The sequence below is a fragment of the Apis mellifera genome, linkage group LG8 (genome assembly GCF_003254395.2).
Source record: "Apis mellifera strain DH4 linkage group LG8, Amel_HAv3.1, whole genome shotgun sequence".
Classification (NCBI taxonomy): domain Eukaryota; kingdom Metazoa; phylum Arthropoda; class Insecta; order Hymenoptera; family Apidae; genus Apis; species Apis mellifera.
In genome coordinates, this window is record NC_037645.1 from 10,962,994 (window position 1) to 10,990,503 (window position 27,510).

General features: G+C 30.4%; 1 protein-coding gene across 12 annotated transcripts in view; it reads right to left on the bottom strand.

Annotated features, from left to right (window-relative positions):
• LOC411288 (cAMP-specific 3',5'-cyclic phosphodiesterase) overlaps window positions 1-27,510 on the bottom strand; it is a 255,555-nt gene that overhangs the window by 7,245 nt on the left and 220,800 nt on the right. For 11 of the 12 annotated variants that reach the window (XM_026442339.1, XM_016913388.2, XM_006568534.3 and 8 more), the window contains 2 exons: window positions 5,404-5,497; window positions 2,843-3,072 (listed from right to left, as the gene is read on the bottom strand). In XM_026442339.1, coding sequence (XP_026298124.1) covers window positions 2,843-3,072; window positions 5,404-5,497 — 324 coding nt within the window. Of the gene's footprint in view, window positions 1-2,842; window positions 3,073-5,403; window positions 5,498-13,612; window positions 13,850-27,510 lie in introns of those variants that run through there. The other variant, XM_016913390.2, reaches the window with a different exon arrangement.

Consider the following 27,510-nt stretch of genomic DNA (forward strand, 5'->3'; position numbering starts at 1 on the left):
AAATTTTCGAACGAATTTTCTTTTGTTATTTTATTTTGTAAATAAATGATATACGATATTATATAATAATATAAATAAATTTTCGAATGAATTTTCTTTTTTTATTTTGTTTTGTAAATAAATAATATACGATATTATATAATAATATAAATAAATTTTCGAATGAATTTTCTTTTTTTTTATTTTATTTTGACACGAATGAATTTTCTTTTTTTATTTTATTTTGTAAATAAATAATATACAATATTATATAATAATATAAATAAATTTTCGAATGAATTTTCTTTTTTTAATTTTATTTTGTAAATAAATAATATACGATATTATATAATAATATAAATAAATTTTCGAATAAATTTTCTTTTTTTTATTTTTATTTTGATAGAACATCTTGGTAGGAAACGTTCGATCGATTGAATGATGAATAAATCGAAGTGAATAAATAGAAGAATGAAACGTCAGAAATGAAATCGTGACTTAGAGTCAATTATTTAAATTTGATGTTTTTAATCGTTCAAAGATTAAAAATAGAATGTGTTTAAAACTGTAAACCGATGAACACAATGATATTATCGATATAACTCGGAATTAAGAAATTTAGTTTAAAGGATACGAAAAGTGAATTCCGAATCGATTCGAAAAATAAGCTAAGGTTTGTTGGGTAAATAAATCCAAGTATTCGATTCAGCATTCGATTCGGAAATTTTACTTGGAATCGAGCTCTTAATAAAATTTGAAACAAGACGCAGATCGGGCAGTTCTCAAAGATTTTCGAAAAATTAAAATTATCGAAAAAAAATTTTTCGCGTCATCGATGAAATCAAAATACACGAAATGTAACGTTAAACCGTAGAATATTTTTTTTAAAAACGTGCACAAGATGCACAAGATACTTCCAGGAGAATAGAAAATTTTTTTTCTTACATTAAAAAATTCACGCACATCTTCGATCCCATTTTGATTTCCATTTTTGCCGTGACGTAATACGAAATTGAGGTGGAAAAAAAAATTAATTATGGCAAGATGATAAGAAATTCTAGAAATTGGGTTATCTGGCACCGACCTCGTCCCAAATTTTTTCGTCAACGTGTTCGTGCAACGATCGTAAACAGAGGCGGTATTGGCCTTTCGGAACACGGATCGATGTCTATTATCAGTTTAACGGTGGATCACGTACGACTTGACGATGGCGGCGCAAATAGACTCTTCGACGGAGCAGGAGAATACGAGAACGATTTTTACGACTCGCAGCAAATTTTTATCTCTTTTCTGCAGCCGAGAAATTCAACATAAGATAAGAATATTGAAAATTATGCATCGAAGATGGATCCACTATTTCACCGATCTGACAATATTTTGTAACAAAATGTATACGAAGAAGATACGAATTAAAAATTTCCACGATGATACAGTTTGAATTTTTCCATCCAACTGTAAATGATCGAAATGAACAAAGACTTCTCCTCGCCATCCTCTTTCTCCGGCCCTTTTGTTTGTCAATTCGTATATAACGAGGCAAATATTGAACGAACGAGGACATCGTTCGCCAGATAGGGAAATTTCCTAGACGATAATGATGATGCAACGCGCATTGTGCACAACTATCGCGCCGATAGACCGAGATAAGGATAAGAGGAACTAAAGGGATCAAGGATGATTTCACCGTGGAATATTTTCCGTCTCCATATCCAATATCTCTCCTCGCTCCCGTTCCATCATCTCTCGTAATTTATACCGTCATTTACATTATCGACCAGAAATTTAATATCATCAAATCGTTAACCGATTTATCGTAGTAGGTGCGCCGTGTATCCGCATCTGGGTTAACGAAACATCTTCACTCCGTGCGAATGTTTCCTTCGTCTTTGAAGCGATCCAGAAAAAGAAAATGTGTCGCAGATGTAGAATGGGTATAAACAAAGAGATAAACACGATCTAATATATATATGGAACATCGTACAAAAATCGAATATAAACTCGAACGTCTTTGAAGACTGGTATCAAAGATTATATTTTTTTTTTTCTCTTTGGTTAAAATCAACAGGAAAGCAGAGTTAATACGCTCTTTGATTGCAGAAGATCTTCGAAAGTAAATTTAATTCAATGGATTTAAAGGGGGTGGGTTTTTTCTATGTGTAATTTGATCAATCGAGGAATTTTTAAAATTATATACAGATGATACAAGCGTTGATTAATTTTCGATAATCGTTTTGGAACGAAGTAAGAAACAAAGATGAAGAGAGAGGAAGTTGAAGTAACCCCTTACGCGATTTCTCGCTCCGAATCGAACGTATGAAAACCGGTTGTGCAAGTGTTTTGAACGCGCGAGACACTTGCTGGGGAGACAACTGAATCCGTAATCGAGGCCTTCCGGATGAGTAGAAAGTGTAGATGTACCGTTAATTAATTTCGCTTTCGCGACATTCCGTTTCTGGGAACCGTGTTACGCAACACGGGAATATGATTCATTTCGCGAGAAGTTGTTTAACGATTAACGACGATTATCGGTTAAAGGATAGATTCTTTTCCTTTGCATCTGGGTATTCGTTCGCAAAAGATTCTTAGAACAACGTGATGAGATTTAAATTCAATTTCTCTACGCTTTTGACACGGTTACTTAAATTTATAAATACATTATTAATTTTAATTTTATTTAATATTTAATTTTTTAATTTTAATATTCGAATTGCGTGGAAATATGTTAAAATTACAAATTTCTATTATTATATTATAACAAATATTATATTCATCAAATAAAAATTAAATGAACGATGAAAGGGAAACGCGTTTCAGTCGTTTTGTATGGGGTCCCATCGAAAGATAGAAGTAAAATTGTTCCTACCTTGCCGAGCTCCTCCTCGTGGGGTGTCTCGACGCCGTGAAGCGGTACACGTTCCCCGGTGAAGCTGTTTGTGTGCGTGAGGGGTCGCTTCACACCGCTTATGTGGGACATCGCGGCCGGGCCCCTTTGGGCCCGGTCCTTCTTCTTCGCCGCCCTAGCATCCGTGCTTCCGGCTGCTGCAACCGCATCCTCGATCCGAAGGGAGGGTAGGTCCAACTCTTGTTGCTTGTCTGTGAATAAAAGTGACTTATGGTGATTTGTTGTCGAATGTATTGGAAAAAGTTATTATTTAGTATAAGGAGTAAATATAATGTATAATTGTAATATAATTTGTAGTATTGTAATAATAAGGAATTAGAAAATTATTTGTCAAAATCACATTGGAAAAAAATATTTAGTATAACGTGTAAATTTAAAAGGATTGTTAATAATTATAGTATTGTAATATAATTTATAATATTGTAATAATAAGAAATTAGAAAATTATTTTGTCAAAATCATACTGGAAAAAAATATTTAATATAACGTGTAAATGTGAGAGGATTGTTAATAATTACAATATTGTAATATAATTTATAATATTGTATAATAATGTAATAAGGAATTAGGATTAATAATGTAATAAATTATTTTGTCAAAATCACATTGGAAAAAAATATTTAATGTGGTATATACTATTAATAAGGACTGCAGTATAGTAGCAAAATGACAAGATAATTTATATTTTTTATCCATTTATAGTATTGTATAATGATATAGAATGGAAAATTAAAAATTATTTTATTAAATATAGATTTTAATTAGAAAAAAATATTTAGTATAATATGTAAATATAAAAGGATTATTTAATAAGGAATATTTAGTATAATTTAGTATAATATGTAAATATAAAAGGATTATTAGTATTGTAATATAATTTATAATATTGTATAATAATATAATAGAGAATTAGAAAGTTATTTTGTCAAAATCATATTGGAAAAAAATATTTAATGTGTATAAAATAATATATAAAGCATTATTAATAATTACAGTATTGCAGTATAATAACAAAATAACAAGATAATTTATTTTTTTATCCCTTTATAGTATTATGTATAATAATGTAGAATGGAAAATTAAAAATTATTTTATTAAATATGTTAGAAAAAAAATATTTAGTATAATGTAGTATAAAATATAGAGCATTGTTAGTAATTGTAACATGATCAATGAGAAGATAATTTATTTTTTTATCTCTTTATGATAATATAGAATTGTATAATAATATAGAATGGAAAATTTTATTAAATGTATTAGAAAAAAATATTTAATATAATGTATAAATATAAGAGGATTATTACAATATTGTAATATAATTTATAATATTGTATAATAATATAATAGGAAATTAGAAAATTATTTTGTCAAAATCATATTGAAAAAAAATATTTAATGTGATACATGCTACTATACTGCAATACTATTAGTAATTATAGTATTGCAGTATAGTAGAAAAATTATTTATTTTTTTATCCCTTTATAAAGTTGTATAATAATGTAGAATGGAAAATTAAACGTGTTGGAGAAAAATATTTAGTATAATGTAGTATAAAATATAGAGCATTGTTATCAATGACAAGATAATTTACTTTTTATTCCTTTATAGTATTGTATAATAATGTAATAGGAGAATTAGAAAATTATTTTGCAGCAAAATAATGAAGGATGATCAAGATGATTTGTTTCTTTTCTCTTTTCTTGATTATATTCAGTTACTTTCACAATTATGCAATAATGAGAAACAGAAATAATCAGCCTCTTAAAAGGATTATTCTTCTTTTCTTTCCTTTTTTGAAAGTTGTTCTTGTTTAATTGATATTCAAATAATAATAATTTACATTTAAAATTATTAAGAGACACGGTGAAAATAATATCACTTTTACAACAAATTCATCACATCTAATATGATGAAATGATAGAAATTAAATAACCATCGATTTTGAAAATTTTAACCAATTATCCCCAACACGTGCATAATTAATTAATTCTAGAGAAATATGGACCGTTATTTTTCCATTTTTCGACTTATTTATAAATAACAAAAGTGCTGGAAGTAATCTCAATCTGCATCTCTTTGCAACAACAAAGAGGAGGCAGTCTGCGTAAATAAGAAGCCGATTCCTCGTTCCACGAGCAAAAAGGAGTGGAGCGGCGGACAAAGAGCGCAGAATGGGATGAATGATCGTGGAACATGTGTATGCATTTACGGAGTTTTCAAGGGCTTTTAATGCGTAAGAGAGTCTACGTTATTCTTATTGTCCCTGATAAATCAGCTCCCGGTGTTGACCTCGATAAAGTGGCAAATTATCTTCTTTTCTTTTCTTTTCTTTTTTTTCCTTCTCCCCCCTTCTTTCTTATTAGTTTTACGTTTTACGTATTTCGTATTTGGTTACACAAACGAACAATTAAAAAGTTCTTTCTTTCGCTTCTTTTAATTTTAATCCAGCTCATACATGAAATATTATACAACAATATTCAGGAATAATATAATATAATATTTTAGATTTTGACAAACTTACCAAGGAAGGTACTGCATATGTATTCCGATATCTGGTTGCCGGATTTCGAGGATTCTGAGAAATGGGACAGCTCTTTGTTCAGCATACGCTTGAACTGTAATCAAAAAAAGGAGAAAAATATACGTTAAATTTCTTTAGATGAAATCAATTAATTACAAAGAGAAAGAAAAGATTAATTTTTTCCTCGATTATCCCTTAATCTCAAATTTTTATTCATTCATCGAGGAAGCAATAATAATGGAAGGTGAAATTTAAGTTTTTATAAAATAAAATAATACTTGAAGCTTAAATTCAATGCACAATTTCTGCCATATTAAAATTTAATTAAAATAGATTTTAAATTTAAATTTTTAATTAATAAAGGAATTTCTAAATGTGAATGATCTAGAAGTGGGTAAAAATTTAATCATTCAAGAGATGATTGATTAAATTTAAATAATAGCTTTTACTAAAAGAACTCAAATTCCTTTTTCAACTTGGTTACCAATAGCAATAATATCTCCTGTTTCGTCTTTGGTTCATTCTTCAACATTGGTTACGGCTGGGATTTATTAAATATAAAAATGTTATTTTATTAATTTCTAGATTAACAATATTACTTGGTCGCAAATTTTGAGTTTAAAAAAAAGACGATCACGTGAAAGATGCGAAAACCCAAGAAGAATTCCAAGATGGACGCGCATTGGATCCAGAGTTATCTCGTAAAATTTACAACGTTTGCTCTCGTCTCTTGTGCGCAATTTCGACGCATACGTTTGTTTAGATGTAGATCACCGGCTTCTCCTCGTTATCGGAGAGCGTTCATCTCGGCCAATGAAAGAATTCCTACGTGTTCGGTGCAAATGGGGGATGGAACGAGAGTGGCAGCGAGAGTGGACTGACCTGTTATCTCGATCGATACAAGCTCTCGAGATCTGTAATACTCTGTGTTTACTCTGAACAGCTCGTGCTCACGATGTGATAACGCGACTAATGAATGAGTTTCTTCGCTCCTTATTTTATATACATATATATATATATATATATATATATATATATATATATATATATATAAAAGAATATTGTTTATTTGATTATTAAGCTATGAAGAAGAAGATTTTAGAATATTTTTTTTGCTATTTAACTGTTGAAATGATCAGTCAGAAAGTTTTATATATACATTTAAAAATATATTTTGAATCATATTATCAAATATGATCGCAAGTATGTTCATTTAAATATTAATTATAACTGTAATAGATAGATAATAGATTTCTGGGAATTTTGTTATTTATTATTTGTCATTCAGATGTTCAGAGTCACAGAGATGAGGCTAAGGTGACAATTAACGAGTTTCAATGAGGAACATTGTTTCTCAAGCACGTGGAAGGCACGTTGCGAACTTAAAACGCGTGCTCGTTATATATATACACTAATTTTCGTTGAAAAGAAGAGAGAGGATCGCTTCTAATTAATCAATGTCACTGTATGATCATAAATAAATTAGACTTAACCCGCGCGAAAAAGAAGAAAAGAGAGAAAGAAAAAAAAGCTTAAAAGCTTAATTTTATCAATCGACTCTTTCAATTACGGAGAGAGAGAATAATATTCCGTATCGCGAGACTTTTTGTCGACGAAACATTTTTTCTCTCTCCTCTATCAAAAAAAGAGAGATACGAAAAAAATGAATAAATTTAACGATATTTTACATTTTACGAATGAAACATTCGTTACGTAACAGAGAGAGAGAGAGAGAGAGAGAGAGGGAATGATCGTAATATTTTAATTAAATCGTCATCAATGATCGAATCAATCGATAATATCGTATCGATTACATCGTCATCGGGATTAATCTCGCGTGTAATTTGTTGGTCGGCCCGCATTTAAGCCCTGCCCGATAAAGTGTGTAATCGAGTTCATCGATTCGCGATATTTCCAAGCCAACAGGCAAGCTCGACTGCGTCACCGATACGCACATCCTCTCCCCTCTCTTCTCTTCCTCTCTCGGTGGTGGAGTTGAATTGATAATTCAATTTTTCCCGCGTTTTTTCCCTTTTCCTTTCTTTCTTTCCTTTTTTTTTTTTTAACGATCGATGCCACGTCTCTCCCTCGACTTATGCAAGGCGTTGAGATAGGTCAAGGATAAATTTCGCACGGAACGATTGGCGTTCTTCCACGAGCAGGAAATTGGATTGAAGAAGTTATAGAGATTTGTACACGCAGATTTGATGTTAATTATTAAATTATTATAATTTTTATTACAATTTAAATTAATATTAGAAAAAATTAATTTATAAATCGAGTTTAACCGCTATTGCTGGCACTCATATTTATCTTTACTAGAATTAATTTCCGAATAAAATTTTCATTCATTGTTTCAGAATTCTCTATTAACTATAATTTAACTATATTTTGTCGTGGAAGAAAGAAATTTTTTCTTGGTGTCTATCTGGATGGATGATGAAAATGTGAGGTGGTTCATGGTGTTTTGATTTCGATGTTTCTTAAATTATTTCTTGGATTTATATGTATATAATCGATATATTATTTGAATAATTTAATTTCTTTATTTTGAATAATTTAATTCTGAATTTTGAATAATTTAATTTCTTTTCTCTCCCCTCCAACAAATATTGCCCCCACTCGAAGAAGACTCGTGCTCAAAATAAATAATCGCGGGCTAATAATAATCCCTCGACAATAGAACGATATAAATAATTTGATCCAAGAGATTCGAAATGATATTTCAACACTACGATATATTATATATCGTTCTCTTTTTTTTTAAACAACAATTATAACACAATCTAAAAAAAAAAAATTATACAATACATTATACAATAATATTCAGGAATATATATATTATATATTATGATATTCTGTGCACCTCCATCCCTAAAATGAATAAAAAAGTCTTGATTCGAAATGCGCAAATGTCGATTACTTCATTCATCGATTTAATGTAAGAGATATGAATATTAAAAAACGATAAGACGACACGAACGAATAAAAGTAAACGCAACAACTTATACAACGTGATGTAATTCTCTTATCGAAGAATACGTGCGCAGCGATCGAAGCAATCTGAATCTATTATCCAGGATAAATCATTATGATAAACTACTGAATACTACTGATCATCTTCGATTCCATTATCACGAATGACTAATCGTTCTAACTAAATCATTGTTCAGGTTCTTTAAATCCTCCTTTTGGAAATTACCACTCGATAATTTTTTATCTTCTCGGTAAGGAAAACTTTCTCGTATCTTGGGAAAATTCAGTGATCGGAAAATTTCACGTATCCTCGACTTGCGTCTCGAAACGCAATGCACATTTGAATTATTCGAAATGTATTGCAAAATGAATTGTGTGAAAATTGTAATATGATCTTTTTTTGCTTTAATTGTTATGAATAAATTATCGTTGAATTCTCGTTTCCAATAAAATTTTGTTATAATTATACGATTATCGTTAATGACAAATTTTAAAAAAGATTGACAACAATCGATCTATTTATAAAAATTGATAATGATTAATCGAGGCTTAAGTTTAATATCAGAAGAAGAAAATACAAATGTTCTAAAAATAGAAAAGTATTGTAATATAAAATAGATTAAATAGAGGCTGTAATTGTAATATTTAATAATATAGAAAAATAGATATTCAAATTTTTTAATTCTATTAATCTAACTCTTATTTCGATATTATTTTCTTTGTTGATTTAATTTGTCGAAGAAAATATAAATGTTTTAAAAATAGAAAAGTATTAAAATAAATTAAATAGAGGTTTGTAATATTTAATAATATAGAGAAATAGAAATATTGATTCAAAATTTTTTAATTCTATTAATCTAACTCTTATTTCGATATTATTTTCTTTGTTGATTTAATTTGTCGAAGAAAATATAAATGTTTTAAAAATAGAAAAGTATTAAAATAAATTAAATAGAGGTTTGTAATATTTAATAATATAGAGAAATAGAAATATTGATTCAAAATTTTTTAATTCTATTAATCTAACTCTTATTTCGATATTATTTTCTTTGTTGATTTAATTTGTCGAAAAAAATATAAATGTTCTAAAAATAGAAAACTATTGTAATATAAAATAGATTAAATAGAGGCTTGTATATTTAATAATATAAAGAAATAGATATTGACTCAAATTTTTTAATTCTATTAATCTAACTCTTATTTCGATATTATTTTCTTTGTTGATTTAATTTGTCGAGAGAAGAGAAATCATTTGAAGTGTCTTTTTTATAAATAAAATTTCTTTTGTGCGTTACAACAATAAGATCCTCTTGAGACATTATCTATGTACAATACACAAAAAAAAAAGTATATAAATAAACACGAACTCGGTATACTTTTATTGTTAATTATCAATTAATTCTCGATAAAGCAGGCTAACAACAACGAGTCATGTGACGAGGAATATTATTTATTTACCGATCGTTTTAACTTTTATTCGATTATTAATTGTTAATTAAATATTACGTGACCCGTACGAGACTTTTCTCGTAAACATTTTAAATCACACACGTCGATTGATAACGCTTATCGACTAGGATTTTTTTTTTTTTTTTTTTTTTTTTTTTAAGTTTTTTCCATACTTTCTTTAGATACACGACACGAGCAATTTGAAAACGAAGTTTTCTTTGTTAAAAAAAAAGAAAAAAAAAAACTCCTTACTTCGTTTTCTTCTTTCAATTTTTCACAGATTTGAGTGGAATAAATCTTTCACGAGATTTAAAAATTGAAGAAAAATTCATTTTACAATTTCCAGCTCGAATCCCAAGATCCAAGTTGAAACAGAATTCTATATCAATTCCTTCAAATTCTCAATTTTTAATTTAAATTAATCCAAAAAATTCCCTCCAAAATATTCAATTTGAAACATAATTCTAATTAGAGCCAATCCTATCCATCATCACCTCAAAATTCTCAATTTCCAATTTAAATTAATCCAAAACATTCAATTTGAAATATAATTCCAATTAGAGTCAATCCTATCCATCATCACCTCAAAATTCTCAATTTAAATTAATTCAAAACATTCAATTTGAAACATAATTCCAATTAGAACCAATCCATCATCATCTTAAAATTCTCAATTTCCAATTTAAATTAATCCAAAACATTTAATTTGAAACATAATTCCAATTAGAGCTAATCCATCATCAGCTCAAAATTCTCAATTTCCAACTTAAATTAATCCAAAACATTCAATTTGAAATATAATTCCAATTAGAGCCAATTCTATCCATCATCACTTCAAAATTTTCAATTTCCAATTTAAATTAATCCAAAAAATTCCCTCCAAAACATCCAATTTGAAACATTCGAAACAATTCCAATTAGAGCTAATCCATTATCACCTTGTGACTATTCACATATATATATATACATTCCTAAAATTCTTAATTTCAATTTCAATTTAAACTTAATTTCAATTTAAACCAATCCAAAAAATTCCCTTTAAAAGATTCAATTTGAAACATAATTCCAATTAGAGCCAATCCATCATCATCTTGTGACTCTTCATATATCCCAAAATTCTCAATTTCCAATTTAACCAATCCAAAAAATTCTCTTCAAAATGTTCAATTTGAAACATAATTCTAATTAGAGCCAATCCTATCCATTATCACCTTGTGACTATTCACATATATATATATATACACAATACATTCCTAAAATTCTTAATTTCAATTTAAACCAATCCAAAAAATTCCCTCCAAAATGTCCAATAATAAATTTGAAATATAATTCATATATTATTATATATATAATAATTAGAATCAATCCTATCCACCTCGTAACCATTCATATACATATATATATAATTCTCAGAATTTAAGAATCAATTTCTCAAATCAGGCGTCGAGTCGTTCGTTCTTCCGCCATTTCGTAGAAAAATTCTGCACCGCGAATTCACGCGATAACGTTCGAACAACGCGCACACGTTCGACCAGAGCAGCGCGCGAGATAGTGTTAATCCAACGCGATATGTTATTGTAAACAAAGTAGATAAAGTTGATCGATGATATCTGAATATTGAAAAAACAAGAAGATTCAACCGCGTAGCAATATACATATACATATATATATAACCTGAATCGTCTCTGTTTCTTCCATGGAAGGAGAAGAATTTTCGATCGAAAAAATCGTTTAACCGATTTCGAATCGAGGAGAAGGGTGGAATTTATACTTTAATATAACGCTATACGGTTGCCCCATCGTCCCTCGAACCAGTTTCCTTCGTTTCTTTCTTTTTTTTTTTCTTTTTTCCTTTTTACTTATTGTAAGCAAATGTGTGACGTCAAGGGGAGGAGGAGGAAGAAGAGGAGGAGGAGGAGGCACGATCATCGTTATTCATCGTTATTTCTTGTGGGATCGAGAGAAGGGAAGGGAGAGGATTTTGTTCATTTTATTCGTTGCTCCAGGAATGGCTCCGCTTTGTCTCGGAATTTTCATTGTTCATTATTCGCGCAACATAGTTTCTCAGAGATGTAATTTATAATCCGAATTTCGAAACGGGATGTTAGATCTGTTGGATAGGCATTTCTCCGAATCCATTGTTTCGTTCGTAAGGCATTAATTATCCACTCTCGTAGAAATGGAAAATATTCGTTCTTCTGCGATCTCTAAGAGTACGAAAGCAATCGTTGTTTCTGCATATTCTTTGAATTTGCAAGTGAATTTGATTTGATCAAGTGAACGTATCGAGTTAAAAAAAAAAATATTTAACAATAAAAATTCTTTTATCGGTGGAAAAATATTTTCTTTCTTTGACAGAGTGGATACACTGATTTTTTTGCTTTCGTAGAGAGGAGAAAAATTACAAGAAATTTATCAAAATATGTAATATAATAAGAGAATTAATTAAAACGTAAAGGCTGCTTTCATCGTGAAATTTTTATCATTATTCGCGAGCGAGATCGTTGGTCCTGTTTTAATTTAATTAAGTCAAATTAAGATGTAACGCACATCTGACCCGAATAAACTTTTAACGAAGCTAGAGGAGATGTTGGAGGGGCGAGAAACGGTCGATAGATCGATTTTTAACAGCCACCTTGCCCCGGTTCCGCCGACATTGAAGGTCCTTGAGCCTCGTCAAGATATCGATCGGCGAAATCAGACGTTAATCCTCTCTTGTTGACACGACATATGGCGTGAGAATCGAGATTTTTGAAGATTTATTAAATTGCCGGCAATCGTTCTTGTTTTATTTTATCAAAGGATTTCGATCCATTTGAATGGGATCAATTTTGTGGAAAATTTCTTAGAGATTAATATTGGAATATTCTAAATCGTGGAAAAAGAAACGATTCAACCATTTGCAATGAAGAATAATTGCAGTTTCAAAAATTTGGAGGGAAAAAAGTCGAATTTTTGTATCGATAAATTCATCTTCATTTACCAAATAAAGATTCTTTTTGAAATTATCACGATGAAAATTTTCTGAAGATAAATTTTTATTTTATCTACGTGCAAATTGCATAATTGCAAAGTAAACAATTTATCATATAATTATACAGATGTTGCTGAATTCGACAAATTCGTCTTAGATAAGTTTTTGGAATTATCATAATTTCATCATAGAACACTCATCGCTTTAAAAATGTATCTTTCATCTCATCAATGAAGATCATCAAACAATTATTTGTTCATCGCAAGTTATTTCACAAATAAAAACTTTGATACGAATTGAATTTCTTTTTGTTAAAAATTATTGAAAAATATTCGAGAAAGTAATTATTATATAAATACTTTACAAGTCAAGGACTGATTAAACCTATTAGTTGATCGTAAAATTCTTAAGAATATTGAAAAAAAAATAAATCAAATTACTGAAAGTTCGTTTCGGATATTACCTTACCGAACTTCCACCGCATCGTATTTTCTACAATAAAATATTCACACATCAAGCAACGAATCTCCATTCATCTCATGGAATGAATATCGATGAATATATTATATAATCTTCTAAAAAAAAAAAAAAAAAAATCTTCATAGAATTTCAAAAACTCCAAATCACATAACCGACCATCATTTAATCAAACCTTTCGTGTTAAAATCGTGGTATTACGTAAAAGGCCAAGAATCTGAATCCCAATAAATCACCATCTAAATTCTATCTAAACAATTCTCATCTCGAGATCGGATCGAATAATTTTTCCCCAAATAAATCCAACAAAATTTCCTCGAAACGTCCGATTACCTGAACAGCAACGATGCTGGCCATGGCCGTGAGATCGGCCAGGGTCCTCAAGTAATTGAAGTACCTCGTGTACTCGTCCAGGTTTCCAGTTGCAAATTCGGCGCCCGCCTGCTGTACCATCTTTCCTCTTCTCTCTCGTCGACAAGTATCCACGACACAACTTCTGTCAACTTCCCTAACAGGGGAACGAAACCTCTTCTAACCGAGAAGAAGAAAAACTAAGATCCTCTCACTTTCACCTCTCCCCACCAGTCCCTTCCCTTCCCTTCCCTCCCGCCCTCCTTCCTTCCTTCCTTCCTTCCTCCCCTCCCCAACACACTTTCTAAGCCAAACACCAACGGAGGAGTAGCGTCTTTTTATCGACCACACCGTTCCTTTCGCTTTAGAATGCTTTAGAAAGAAGTTGTTATCCACAAAAACGTCTCGTCCGCAAAATCTGTGAATTTTCACTCCAACTCGAATGGACGCGTAACTAACGAGAGGATGCACACGTGTGTCAAAGTGCGCACGCAGAGTCGTAACAACGAGTTGCGCCTCTGAGCACGTCCGCTCTACGCGCTGACGTCGCTCGACTGCTAAGCGTGGTCTACGTGCCGGCTACGGGGCCGCCAGCCTTTTTATCTGGGCCAAACTTCTGTGTTTGTTGGACGCCGTGGTGGGGGAACAGTGTGGTGCGAATCTATCTATGTCTGTCTCTCTCTCTCTCTCTCGCCAGCCGGAAATCGCGAATAATGGATAACGAGAATTCGACGAGCAGGAACGTTTCGACGTTTGGATTGCAGTTGCAGTTGGGACGGAGTTTAACCCTTTCAACCCGAACGATCCCGATATTTATTGGTAAACCACGGGACAGTTTAGTTGGACGATAAATCATCTAGATGGGATTAAACGTATGTCTTTTTCTCCTCTCCTCTCTTTCTCTCTTTCTTTTCAATTCGAAGCTTTGTCACGGTTCTATATTCGTGTTATGTAGCGTTATGTGTCATTGAGGGATGTTGTGACTATAATTAGGCTCTGGGATTAGGTAAGTGAATTCGGATCAAGCGTTACTCAACACTTTTGTCATGTAATTCAATATACATATGTTTCTAATGTGATCCAAATGGAAATTGTTTATTTTTGTGGAATTCGTTGGAACATTTTTAATGTTTTAAATTCAATTGGACAGGTGAAGAAAAATTTGGAAAATGGACAAAAAAATATATCAAAATCATCATTTTTCTCGGTAATTGGAACTACTGGAATTGTTTTTAAGTTTAAATTATTATACATGTAGATATGGTGATTTGATTTCTCTGAAAAGAAGAGAATGTTGCAATGTTTTTCTGAATATTTAAATTCGAAACTTAATACTGTTACGATCTTTTTATCGATTTTATTTTAAACATCTCGTTATCGTTAACATTTAAATTAATTTTAATTTTAATTTTAATTTTAAATCTTATATTTAACGATGTTTATGAGAGGATTGGAAAAAGTTTCACATTTCTATATGATATTATTTTTTGACTGTAAATTCACTAGAGGATGTGAGAATAATGAATCGGATGATTTTTAACGTGCATAATTATGATGCATTCGGGTCAAATGCAAAGAGAACGGCATTAATGAAAAATTAAATTAATGTAATCAATGACTAATGAAATATGACTCATATGAAAATATGCAATGAATAATTGATTTAAGATCGGTGAATAGTAGATACGTGAAAAGATAATTAGCATATGAATCAATTTATCGAATTGATAATATTTGAAGAAAAAAAAAAAAAAGAAGAAATTAAAAGCAGTTATCAATCGAGTTCACCAATTTTCTCTTTAACAAAAAATTATTGATGATAAGTGTCCTTGCGATGTTTATTTCAAGATTGTGACGTTTTATCGTCGCACAACAATCCGTTACACAACAATGAAATTATCGATCCATTCAATTACGTCCAGCTTAAACTTTTACGACTCTAAAAAAAAAAAAAATCGAGATTCCGAAGAAACTTTGTGTAAAAAATTTCAAAATTACCTGTCTGTCTTTAAATTAAATAATTTTCGTTGAACCGATTGTTGAAATTTTCTCGGATTATAAAAAAAGAATTTTTGATTAAATTTTATCTTTTCTGGTGTCAAAAATTTTATTATACGATCAAACTTTGGCAAATTCGAAATCTCACTTACCGAGAAGCAGTCGATTTCTAATGACGACATCTAACGTTTAATATTAGTCATAGCCAGGCCGGATAATAATAGTGGAGAGAAAATATTTCTTGGATATTATATTTTCGGATATTGTTCTTAGCGTGAGAGATTCATCTGCATCCTTACAAACACCCGTTGATTCGCATTACACTTGACCATCGGTTAACGGTTTTTGGAAACGCAGATACCTCGAATGCATCTTTCTCCGTCTGAGAATTCATCATTGTCAAAACAATTTATTTTGAAAATATGCAACAAAACATTCCTTTGCTCTTCTAGCGTACAAAAATAAAATTCTTGAAATTTTTTTTGTGAAAGAAAATTTTATGCTCAGAAGTATTTTTTTTATAAACAAAAATGATTATATTACTTGATATACTAAAATACTTATCATTAAGTATACTTGATATATTCAAGCATTATATCAAATACCAATGGTATAGTATTACTAATAATAGCACTATATCATATATAATATAATACTAATATATATATAAACTATATACTATATATATATATACTATACTATACTATATACTATATAATATATATACTATATATTACTAGTATTATATTATATTATATATAATACTGAGAGTATGCTATACTATCATTAATACTTTAGTATATAGCACTATATAATATATAATAATAGCACTATATCATATATAATATAATACTAGTATATATATAAACTATATACTATATATATATACTATACTATATACTATATAATATATATACTATATATTACTAGTATTATATTATATTATATATAATACTGAGAGTATGCTATACTATCATTAATACTTTAGTATACATCACAATAGTGGATACACTTTGTACAATACTATAACATATATTTTTTTTGTTATAACATAAGTATATAATAACGTTATAACATAAAGTATGTTGCAATAATTTTTCAATATTGAAAAAAAGTATAAAAAAAAATATATATATATAAAATTCCATTAAAAAGAAGATCAAAGTTTCAAGTTTCATATAAAACATTATCCAGACTACCTTCTTTATTCATAATGAAATATTCTTTCAATATCCTATCATATATTTATATATACATATATGTGTATATATACATACAAATTGAAGCAGATGCATGAATAAAATATTTGAAACGCTTGTTTTTCATTTTCTTATTCAATAGTTATACATAGATTCCGTTTCCTCTTTCGTCGAGGAAAGAATGGAAGAATTAAAAAAAAAAAAAGAAAACACTCGAGAAATTTATATTCGAATTCGAACGAAACGATATCGTTTCCATAAACCGAATGGCCACTTTTCCTGGCCACTGATATCATCGGTCACGAATCTCGGCCTAGAACAGTCATCGTCCACGAACAAGTCAAATCTGTCGACCCTCTAATTCGAAGTGAGTCAACCTGTACTTTCGTCGAAATGCATTTCCTATTTCGAAGATCCAGGGAGACGAAAAATTCTCCTTCTTGCCCGATTATGGAATTCGGGACCAGCTCGTTTTCAATTTTGAAATTGAAAATTATACGGAATTCGAAAAAGAATAACAGAAATATTTTATTTCGTAGAATTTTTTAAACCGACTTTTATGCTTCTGCATAAATTGAAAATTTTTGAAAAAAAAATCATCGTGGATGGAGATCCATATGGTCCCTTTTTCAAATTGGCAAATGGTGATCCATTTATTTATCGGTGAGAAGTGAATAATTTTTCGTTTTGTATTTAATATTTGTAAAAAAAAAAATAATTGCGCGTGTTTAATTAAATTTAATGACGAGGATGACGGAAATTTTCTAGGAAGAATAAATAAGAGAGATGAAAAACCAGCAATTAGGATTGAATCAGGAGTCTACGTGACAGTCTGCACGGCTTGCTGCTACATTCGGTGATATCTCGTTAAATGAGCCGACGCAATAGACGGATAGATAATTTTCCTCCCAATTATTCCTCATTTGGTCCGCTTCAATCATATCTTCTTCACGCTCGTGGATGAAAACCAATCCTTGAATCCGCTGCCACTTTGAAAACGTGGACTTTGGTATTTTCGCTACAATTCACGCCCACGCACACGTATTATCGATATTTCTTGTTTTTTCACGCATTTCATCACCTTTCGTTGAAATATCTTTTTCTTCTCTTATTCTCTTAACTCCTTCCATCACGTCTTTTCCATCTTCCACGAAAAATTCGATGGAAAAAAAATACCGTTTTCCCCTTCTTTTACAATTCGATGCAAATTCGACTCATTCGATGTCATTCCTCCTTTTCTATCTTTTTTATTTATCCCAAAATATCTTTTCATTTCCCATCCCACGTTTCTATTTATATAATTTCGCGAAATTTATTCCTAAAAAAAATTCTTACGAAACTTGAATAGAAAATATATATGTATTTTAAATTTTCTGAGAGAAATATTATCAATGTATTTAAAATAAAAAAAAAAAAAGAAAGAAGAAGAAAATTAATTCAAATTATATTCGCACAGATTCTTCAGATCCCAGAGAGAATTAATTAAGAGAATTTTTAAATCGATTAATTCGAGAAATTCTTCTCATCCGTTTCTTCACTTTCGAAAATAAATTTTTTTGAAACCTGCACGATATATTTTCCCCGAGATTTGTACGAGATTTTATTTCCCGCCATTTCGATTATTTCGTACGCGTGGAATGAATTAAACATCATCGGAATCGGCCACGATTCTGCAGGAAATTTGGACGAGAAATGCGAAAGTACTCGGTGAAAGGGAGGAGCGGGAGGGAGGGAATACTCGTGACGCCAATGGAGCCCCACTTCCGGTCCCTCCGCGCGTCCACGCCCATCCAAATAAACTTGCGGTTTCCGCGCCACGGTTTTCCAGGAATTTCCATCCTCCCCTCCCTACCCCCCTCCCCCCTCCTCCTGCCGCGATTAACCGCGCACGGAAAACGATTTACCCGTTAAACGCTCGATTATTATTTCAAATCGGCCGCCTCTGTCGTCTAACACGATGAACATTGGAACAACGCTGTCTTTCAACGCTCGCGAATCAATTCTCGAGAATCGAAGAATGGAGAAAGAGAGAGAGAGAAAAATAGATAACGATAAATATTTAACCTCCGTAAATTACAATTTCCTTTCTTCTTTTTCTCGATCTTGTATTCAAAAGAATATGTCTCGAGAGAGAGGAGAATAAAAGGTGATAATAAAATATTTAACTTTGTAAAAGACTACGATCAAAAATCGTAGGAACGTTGATCGAAAATGGCAATAAATATTTAAACTGGATTCGATGGAGAGAGCGAAAGAATACGTGTATTCAGTACGTAGCTATACGAGATACTATCGAGTTGGAGTAAGAGAAAAGATCGAAATATCGATCGATATACAAGACACTTGAATTTTTCTCGAATCCCTGAAATAATATAAAATAAAAGTTTGCACAATGTCAACAATGAATCCGAGCCATCCCTTTTTCGAAATCGTCTGCAATCAATTCTGGGATATATAATGAATATTGTACAGACAGACAGGAAAACCGTCTGGCAGGGAAAACAAGCAGTCCGGTAGTCGATAACAAAGCGAGTAGCGCGTCCTTCTCCGTTTATCTATCGGAAGGAGGAGCGAAAGTTATTTCCGGCCGCGAGGGTCGTACACAAGCAAAAAAAAAAAAAAAAAAAAAAGAAAAAATCGATAATTCCCCGTTGCCAAACGCTCGTTTCTTTTATTTCACCTTTATCCTCTTTATCGCGGGTGCGTCGATCCATTGTTCATCTTGTTTCTTCCCAGGCGAAGGCCAGTTACATGTTTCGATGATTTTTCACACCGACGGTGGCGCCACCAGCGCAACGACGAACGCGCCATCGCGTAGAAAGTTCTATTTTTCTCTCTCTCTCTCTCTCTCTCTCTCTCTCCTCTTCCTCTTTCCTCTTTCACCTCGTCGATCATTGAAATCAAAAAGACTCGTGGAGAAAAATAATTTGCGATTGATTCTTAAAATTTTTAATCCCAGAAAATTAACGAGTGAATGAATGAATATATATATATATATATATATATATTATTTAATAATTATTTAAAATTAACGAGTGAATGAATGAATATATATATATATATATTATTTAATAATTATTTATATATAATATATATATATATATATATATATATATATATATATATATATATATATATATATATATATATATATGTATATATATATTCATTCATTCACTCGTTAATTTTCTGGGATTAAAAATTTTAAGAATCAATCGCAAATTATTTTTCTCCATCTATATATAGATATAGATATATGTATATAGAAATAGGTTAGAAATTTGATCGAAAGAAAAATATTCAGAATTGTTCGAAGCTGATCGGAATATTAGCTTCGTCAATGGTACGAAAACACACGAAATGAAATAAATAAAAATCGAATAAATAAAACGTAGTAATCTTTTACATTGATATATCCACCAAGAGTCAATGAATCGACAAGGCGAACACGCACGATACGGAACGTAAATCCGTAATGCGTGTCGTCCTTTATGATTGTCCACGAGATGGACACGTGTTGAAAGAATTGCTGTTGACACCGATTACACGAGGAGCGATCAGAGCGTGCCAAGTGTCACGAAAATGCATACGTAGCATCGTTTCGATTTCGAACGGATGATGTCAATATTAATTTTTTTTTTCTCTCTCTCTTTCCTCTTCTCTCAACGTAAGATTCGTACGTTCATTTCGAGAATAATAATAATAATATCCATTCTGATTGATCCAGATTCTTTATGATTACGAAACAATTTTTATTAAATTCTTTTCGTCTTTAATTATACCACGACTCGTCCTTCTTTTGAATTTTTTTTTTTCGACTCTTTTCTTAATTTATAAGAAAAATGAAACTTTGTTCGATGATGATGATGAATTGAAATTCCGTTGGCTCCCACGCATCGAAATGTCGGTAACACGAATTTATTCCAAGCCCAATTTCGCGTGGGATTTCGCCTGTCAACTTCCTGTCAACCGTTGCTGCTACCTTTCTTCCCGATTTCATCGGATACGACATCAAAGCTCCGTGATTGGTATCAGCTTGCTCCATACATCCAATAATTGTCTCTCCTTTGTACATTCCCCTCCAATGGTAATCCCTCAACTTCACACTCCCTCTCTCGACTCTCCCTCAATCCTGCTTCATTTCGAGCAAAATTCGTTTCGCATCAGCTCTGGTCAACGTTTCCATCAGATTCCCAATTTATCGTCCTGACAATCCTCTCATATTTTCGGAGTTTAAGAGGACTTAAAGGGAAGAAAATGTAAGATTGACTGTTGGGATTCTACGATCAGATAGACAAAGAGTCCTATTTCTAATTTTCTTTCTACAATTATATTAATATAAAAAGATTCAACTTGGAATATTTTATTCCATATTTCAGATTCAAAGTTACGATTTTCCATTTCTCGTTATCTTCATTGAAATCTCTTGCAACCCCAAAGAGTCCTATCTCGAAATATTTCGTTCGCATCGAGGAAAATAATCAATCTTCAGGATCCTTATATCTTGACACCGTGTTTTTCCTTATTTTCTTTCCGAGATGAATGGATAAAGAAATTTAAAAACTAAAATATTTTGAAGCGTATTCAACACTCGAGCCTGAAAAATCTTCTTAACGGACTCACAACTGCATTTTCCACGAGATATAGCAGGCATCCTCTCTGCTCTGCCTCGACAAATCTCACGATCTTAAAATGCCGCGGATGTAAATTGAGTCGAGAGAAACGATAACGCTTGCTTTTCTCCGAAATATGCAAAACAACGTTTCTCTTCGGTTGTTCTCGATGCACACCCAGAGCTCTTATCACCCAGAGCATAAATAACGAGATTCTCCTCGATCCTCGCATCAATCCGCGCGGTTGTATTTTATAAAGAGCGTTTATAAAATTTCTGATTACATCACGGATAACGTTCACCGCTGAGATACCAGGAGAAACCAGTTCCGCGGGAGCAAAGAGAACAACAGGATCATAAATTAAATTGCCGAGAGTGTGAACCGAAACGAGAGCCGTAACTTTTTTGGAAACAAAGACGGGTCTCGATTTTTTTTTTTTTTTTTTTTTTTTGGTATTGTCAAGTGTTGACTCGGAGATTTTCGCGAAAAATTCACGATTTCGATTCATTTGGATAAATGAATATTAATTTTAATATCGATCTCTGCTAATTCTCGCAGCAACAAGTGATAATTTTTAATTACACGAATGTTTTTCGTATTTTAGCAGATTTTTTTTTAATATTCGATAGATTTTTAAATTCACGATTTCAATTCATTTCGATAAATGAATATTAATTTTAATATCGATTTCTGCTAATTTTTCGCAGCAATAAGTGATAATTTTATTACACGTCTACGAATATTTTTCTTTTTTTTTTTTTCGATAGATTTTTAAATTCACGATTTCAATTCATTTCGAAATGAATATTAATTTTAATATCGATCTCTGCTAATTTTTCGCAGCAACAAGTGATAATTTTATTACACGTCTACGAATATTTTTCGTATTTTAGCAGATTTCTTTTTTTTTTTTCGATAGATTTTTAAATTCACGATTTCAATTCATTTCGATAAATGAATATTAATTTTAATATCGATCTCTGTTAATTTTTCACAGCAACAAGTGATAATTTTATTACATGAATATTTTTCGTATTTTAGCAGATTTTTTTTTTAATATTCGATAGATTTTTAAATTCACGATTTCTCCGTTTCAATAAATGAATATTAATTTTAATATCGATCTCTGCTAATTTTTCGCAGCAACAAGTGATAATTTTATTACACGTCTACGAATATTTTTATATTTTTATATTTTAGTATTAGATTTCTTTTTTATTTTTAATATTCGATAGATTTTTAAATTTGAAAGGAGCAGAAGAATGGTTGAATAATATTTGGATTTATTTTCAATCATTTTCAAATTTTAACGAAGCCACAAAAGTTGTTGAAATTCGAGATAAATCGACATGGTGCACACCGAAGAGTGGTAAATAGAAAGGGAATGTATTGCGATTCCTTGCTTGGAATTCGATACGAATTCTTCTTTGATATTTGGTTGAGATTGAAAATCAATTATCAAGAGTAATAAGTAAATAATTAATTAGTTGCCATTGGGGGAGGGGGGAGGGGGGATGTGAATTAATATTTTTCAATTAACAACGCATGCGACATTCCAATCGGAAACATCAATTAAATATATAATCAATTGGAAATGGCATTAATTAGCAGTTATTAACCTTGTTGGCAATGAGACACGATTATTTTTCTTTTTTTTTTTTTTTAGAAAATTAATAAAAAAATATTTTATTATTCTTTATATATATATATATATATATATATATATATATATCGATTTATTTCTTTAACGGGTTTTTTGATGGCTGGAATTTTTCCCTCTGGTTATTATTGATTCCTCTCGAAGATAAAAATAATTGACGCGTAAAATATCTCGTATTCAAAAGTGATACGTATTTAATATTCAAGATTAAGTTCTTTTATGCTTTTCGCTCAAATACTATACAATTATTCGATGAATCTTTTCTTCTATGTAAATCGAAATGTAAAAAAAAAAAAAAAAAAAAAGAAAGAAACGTGGAATTAAATTATTATTATATCATAAATGTCATTTAAAAGAATCGAAGTAAAATTAATCTTCGATCGAAGGAATAATATTTCGAAAAATGTTAAAATTGCCTCGTACATATATATATATATATATATATATATATCTGAGTCGATTAAAATATTTTTCTGATAACTACAAAAACAAGTAATATAACCAGACATGATAAAAATAAATTTTTAACAATTCCATTTTTAACTTTTTCACTTTTTTCTCAGATATTCTCTGATATTTATTTTATTTCTCATCTCCCCCTCCTCCTCCTTTTTTTTATTCCTCGTTTCCTCTTCCTCTCCCCCCCGATCATAATTTTCTCTCATAAATCATCGTTCTAGAAATAAATAAAACGCGCGACAGTGGTCGATTTTTCGCTCCAACTTTTTTTCCTTTTATCGAAACTTGATTAATCGATCATCAACCGGAGAACAATAATAAATGTAATAAGAAACACGGGTTAGCACGTTTACGAAGGAATTTTATCACGCGTATCGATAAATCGGGGCGGGTAAAAATCGAAGAGAGCAAGTAAAACGAAAGTTTGCTCTTTCTTTCTTTCTCTTTCGATCATACGCTCGCTCTCTCTCTCTCTCTCTCTCTCGCTGGTTGCCCATAATCGCTGCCAATTTGTCTCGTCGACCAACTTTTACGTCACGATTCATACGCGTATTTGTTATTCCTCTTATTTATTTTCCTTTCGAGATTCATTCTCGTGGGAAAAACACGCGTCACGGAAATTCGTTCGAAATTTTCGCGGGAAAGAATTGAAATTGAATATCTTCAAGCTTGGAATTTTAAAAAGGAAGGGGAGACGAATTTTTTTAAATTTAATATCGTTAAAGTTTTGGAGGGGAAAGGAGGAAGTGTCGAGTAAAAAATTATTTTTGCGAAATGAGAAAAATTATAGAAAGTTTATCGAGTAAATGTATATTTCGATCGAATATATTCAACGATGAATATTAAATTATGTTGTGATTGAAATTAATTAATTAAAATTATCCTCGATTTCCGATTTAACGATATAATTAGTCCGAGCGCAGGGATTAAATTTAAAATTTCGAGGAATGAATTTTCGGGGAAGAAAAATGAATTATCATTCATAACAAGTCTCTTTCCGGGATTTCATTTCGTTTTTCAGAATCTCATGCCGCGAAAATATGGACGATGATAATAAAGATCTCGATCGAATTCTCACCGCAAAAGATCCGACAGGAAGTTGTTGATTAAAATTGTCGATCGGCCGATCGATCGAATCGATCGAATGAAATATTAATTCGAACGATAAATGAAGGAGATGCAGAGAAGAGAAGGTAAAAATTTTTTAAAAAATGTCAAAAATTAATCAATTAAGAAATTAATAAGAGAATTTTAAATTTAAATATGTCAAATGTCACGTGACCTATTCTTGGAAAACAAAAGTCAAGTTATTAATTATACGAAAGATAATGAGAATATATATTGTTAATTTTTAAAAAAATTAAAATTTCCCAAGTGAGAATTCTTTAATCTGTCGAAATGATGGAACGAGTTGCAAGAAAAGAAGGTAAAAAATTTTTAAAAAATTAATCAATTTCAAAAATTAATCAATCAAGAAATTAATAAGAGAATTTTAAATTTAAATATGTCAAATATCACGTGATCTAAAAGTAAGAAAGATAATGAGAAAATATATATTGTTAATTTTTAAAAAAATTAAAATTTCCCAAGTGAGAATTATTTAATCTGTTGAAGTGATGGAACGAGTTGCAAGAAGAGAAGATAAAAAATTTTTAAAAAATTAATCAATTTCAAAAACTAATTAATTAAAAAATTAATAAGAGAATTTTAAATTTAAATATGTCAAATGTTACGTGATCTAAAAGTAAGAAAGATAATGAAAATATATATTATTAATTTTTAAAAAAATTAAAATTTCCAAAGTGAGAATTCTTTAATCTGTAGAAATGATGGAAAGAGTTACAAGAAGAGAAGAATTATTTTTTAAAAATTTTTTAAAAAATATCAAACGGAAAATTAAGAAATTAATAAGACAATTTTAAATTTAAATATGTCAAATAAACGTGACCTATTCTTGGAAAACAAAAGTCAAGTTATTAATTATACGAAAGATAATGAGAATATATATTGTTAATTTTTTAAAAAATTTAAATTTGCCAGGTGCGAATTCTTTCGATCTGTCGAAGTGATGGAACGAGTTGCAAGAAGAGAAGGTAAAAAATTTTTAAAAAATTAATCAATTTCAAAAATTAATCAATTAAGAAATTAATAAGAGAATTTTAAATTTAAATATGTGAAATACACGTGATCTATTTTTGGGGAAAATTTATGTTAGTTATTAGTTATTAATTATACGAAAGATAATGAGAATATATATTGTTAATTTTTAAAAAAATTAAAATTTCAGGTGCAAATTCTTTAATCTATCGAAGTGAAAGGAGTTGCAAGAAGAGAAGATAACAATTTTTTAAAAAGTCTCAAACGAAAAATTAATCAATTAAGAAATTAATAAGAGAATTTTAAATTTAAATATGTCAAATGTCACATGATCTAAAAGTAAGAAAAATAATGAGAATATATATTGTTAATTTTTAAAAAAATTAAAATTTTCCAACTGCGAATTCTTTAATCTGTCGACGGAAGTGTCCAAGGTCGTGATACGATTTGGAATCAACGAATCATTGAACGAGCGCATCCGGTTTGGAAGAAAGAATAATATTTTCAACGAATCAACGAGAAGCTCATCGACTGCATTTATCAATTTTTCTTTTCTTTTTTTTTCTTTTTATCGCTTTAAAAAATCACTTAACACTCATAGAAGAAGATCGAAACAAGGACGATATTTCAATACAAAAAAAAAAAAAAAATAAAAATTCTAAAAACCAATTTTTCATAACAAGAAAACAATCTTCTTACGAAATTCGAAAGAACGAAGAAATTCGTCTTATCGGAAATTGCAAACTTTTATTTCTTTTTTTTATTAAATTTAAAATTTTCGAAGGAAATGGAAAGACCTTTCCTTTCTTTTTTTTTTTTTTTAAATATTCTTTAGTTTGTGTTTCAAAGAGTTTCAAATAGAAAGAGAGAGAGAGGGATCGCGCTTGAAAAATAAATGGAAACGGAATATTCGCAATTTTTCATTTTTATTTCAAATAAAATTCCGCCCCGATCTCGAACGAGAGGGAAATGTAAACAAGCATCTGGCGCATTTATAGGTTTCTGAAGAAAACTGCTTCCCAGAAACGTCAAATACATCGAGACAATTCCATTTCTGGAACGTGGCGTCAAATTCCATGAATTCGAATGTTCAAAAAATGAAGAGAGAGAGAGAGAGAGAGAAGACGTGGTCAGAATCCCGTCGCGTTTCCACGAATTTACAACCGCATTCCCGATAAATCATAAATCATAAATCGAGATTCGATAAAATGTCAAGATGAAAGATGATAGAGAGATCTCATTGCAAAAATCCAATTATAAATTACCAATTATAAATTCATCAAAACAATTAATTTACCAAAAAGAAAAAAAAATATATCGTTATATAATATCGTAGAGAGGAGCAAGCGAACGAAATTACTTTTTTAAAGTAAAAATTAAATCGAATAGATACGCGGTAGCCATCGATAAATTTCATAAATAAGACATAAACGATTTATCGTTCGCATTATTCAATTCTATGAGAATGAACCGTAAGAAAAAAAAAATCTACTAAAAGAAAGAAAATTCTGAATCGAATTACCTTTCGAAAGATATTGATTTCATTTTCCACTACGCTTCGTAACTCGAGTATACTAAACGAAATCACTAATTACATCATGAACCTTATAAATTATCGAATTTTAAATTAGATTCGAATGTTAGGTTAGGTTCGAGCGTCATGAAACAATCCGCGCGACGCGGCGTTCAAGAAGAGACTGATCATCCCTTGATCCACCCTGAAAAAAACCTTTTTTATCGATGCAGATTTTGTGGAACAAGGCCACCGACGCGTCGTCGTTTCGGGCAAAACATTCCAACACTTTCTTACGATTTCGTCGCGGAAAAAGTTTCTCTCGAAACTTTTCGCGATAA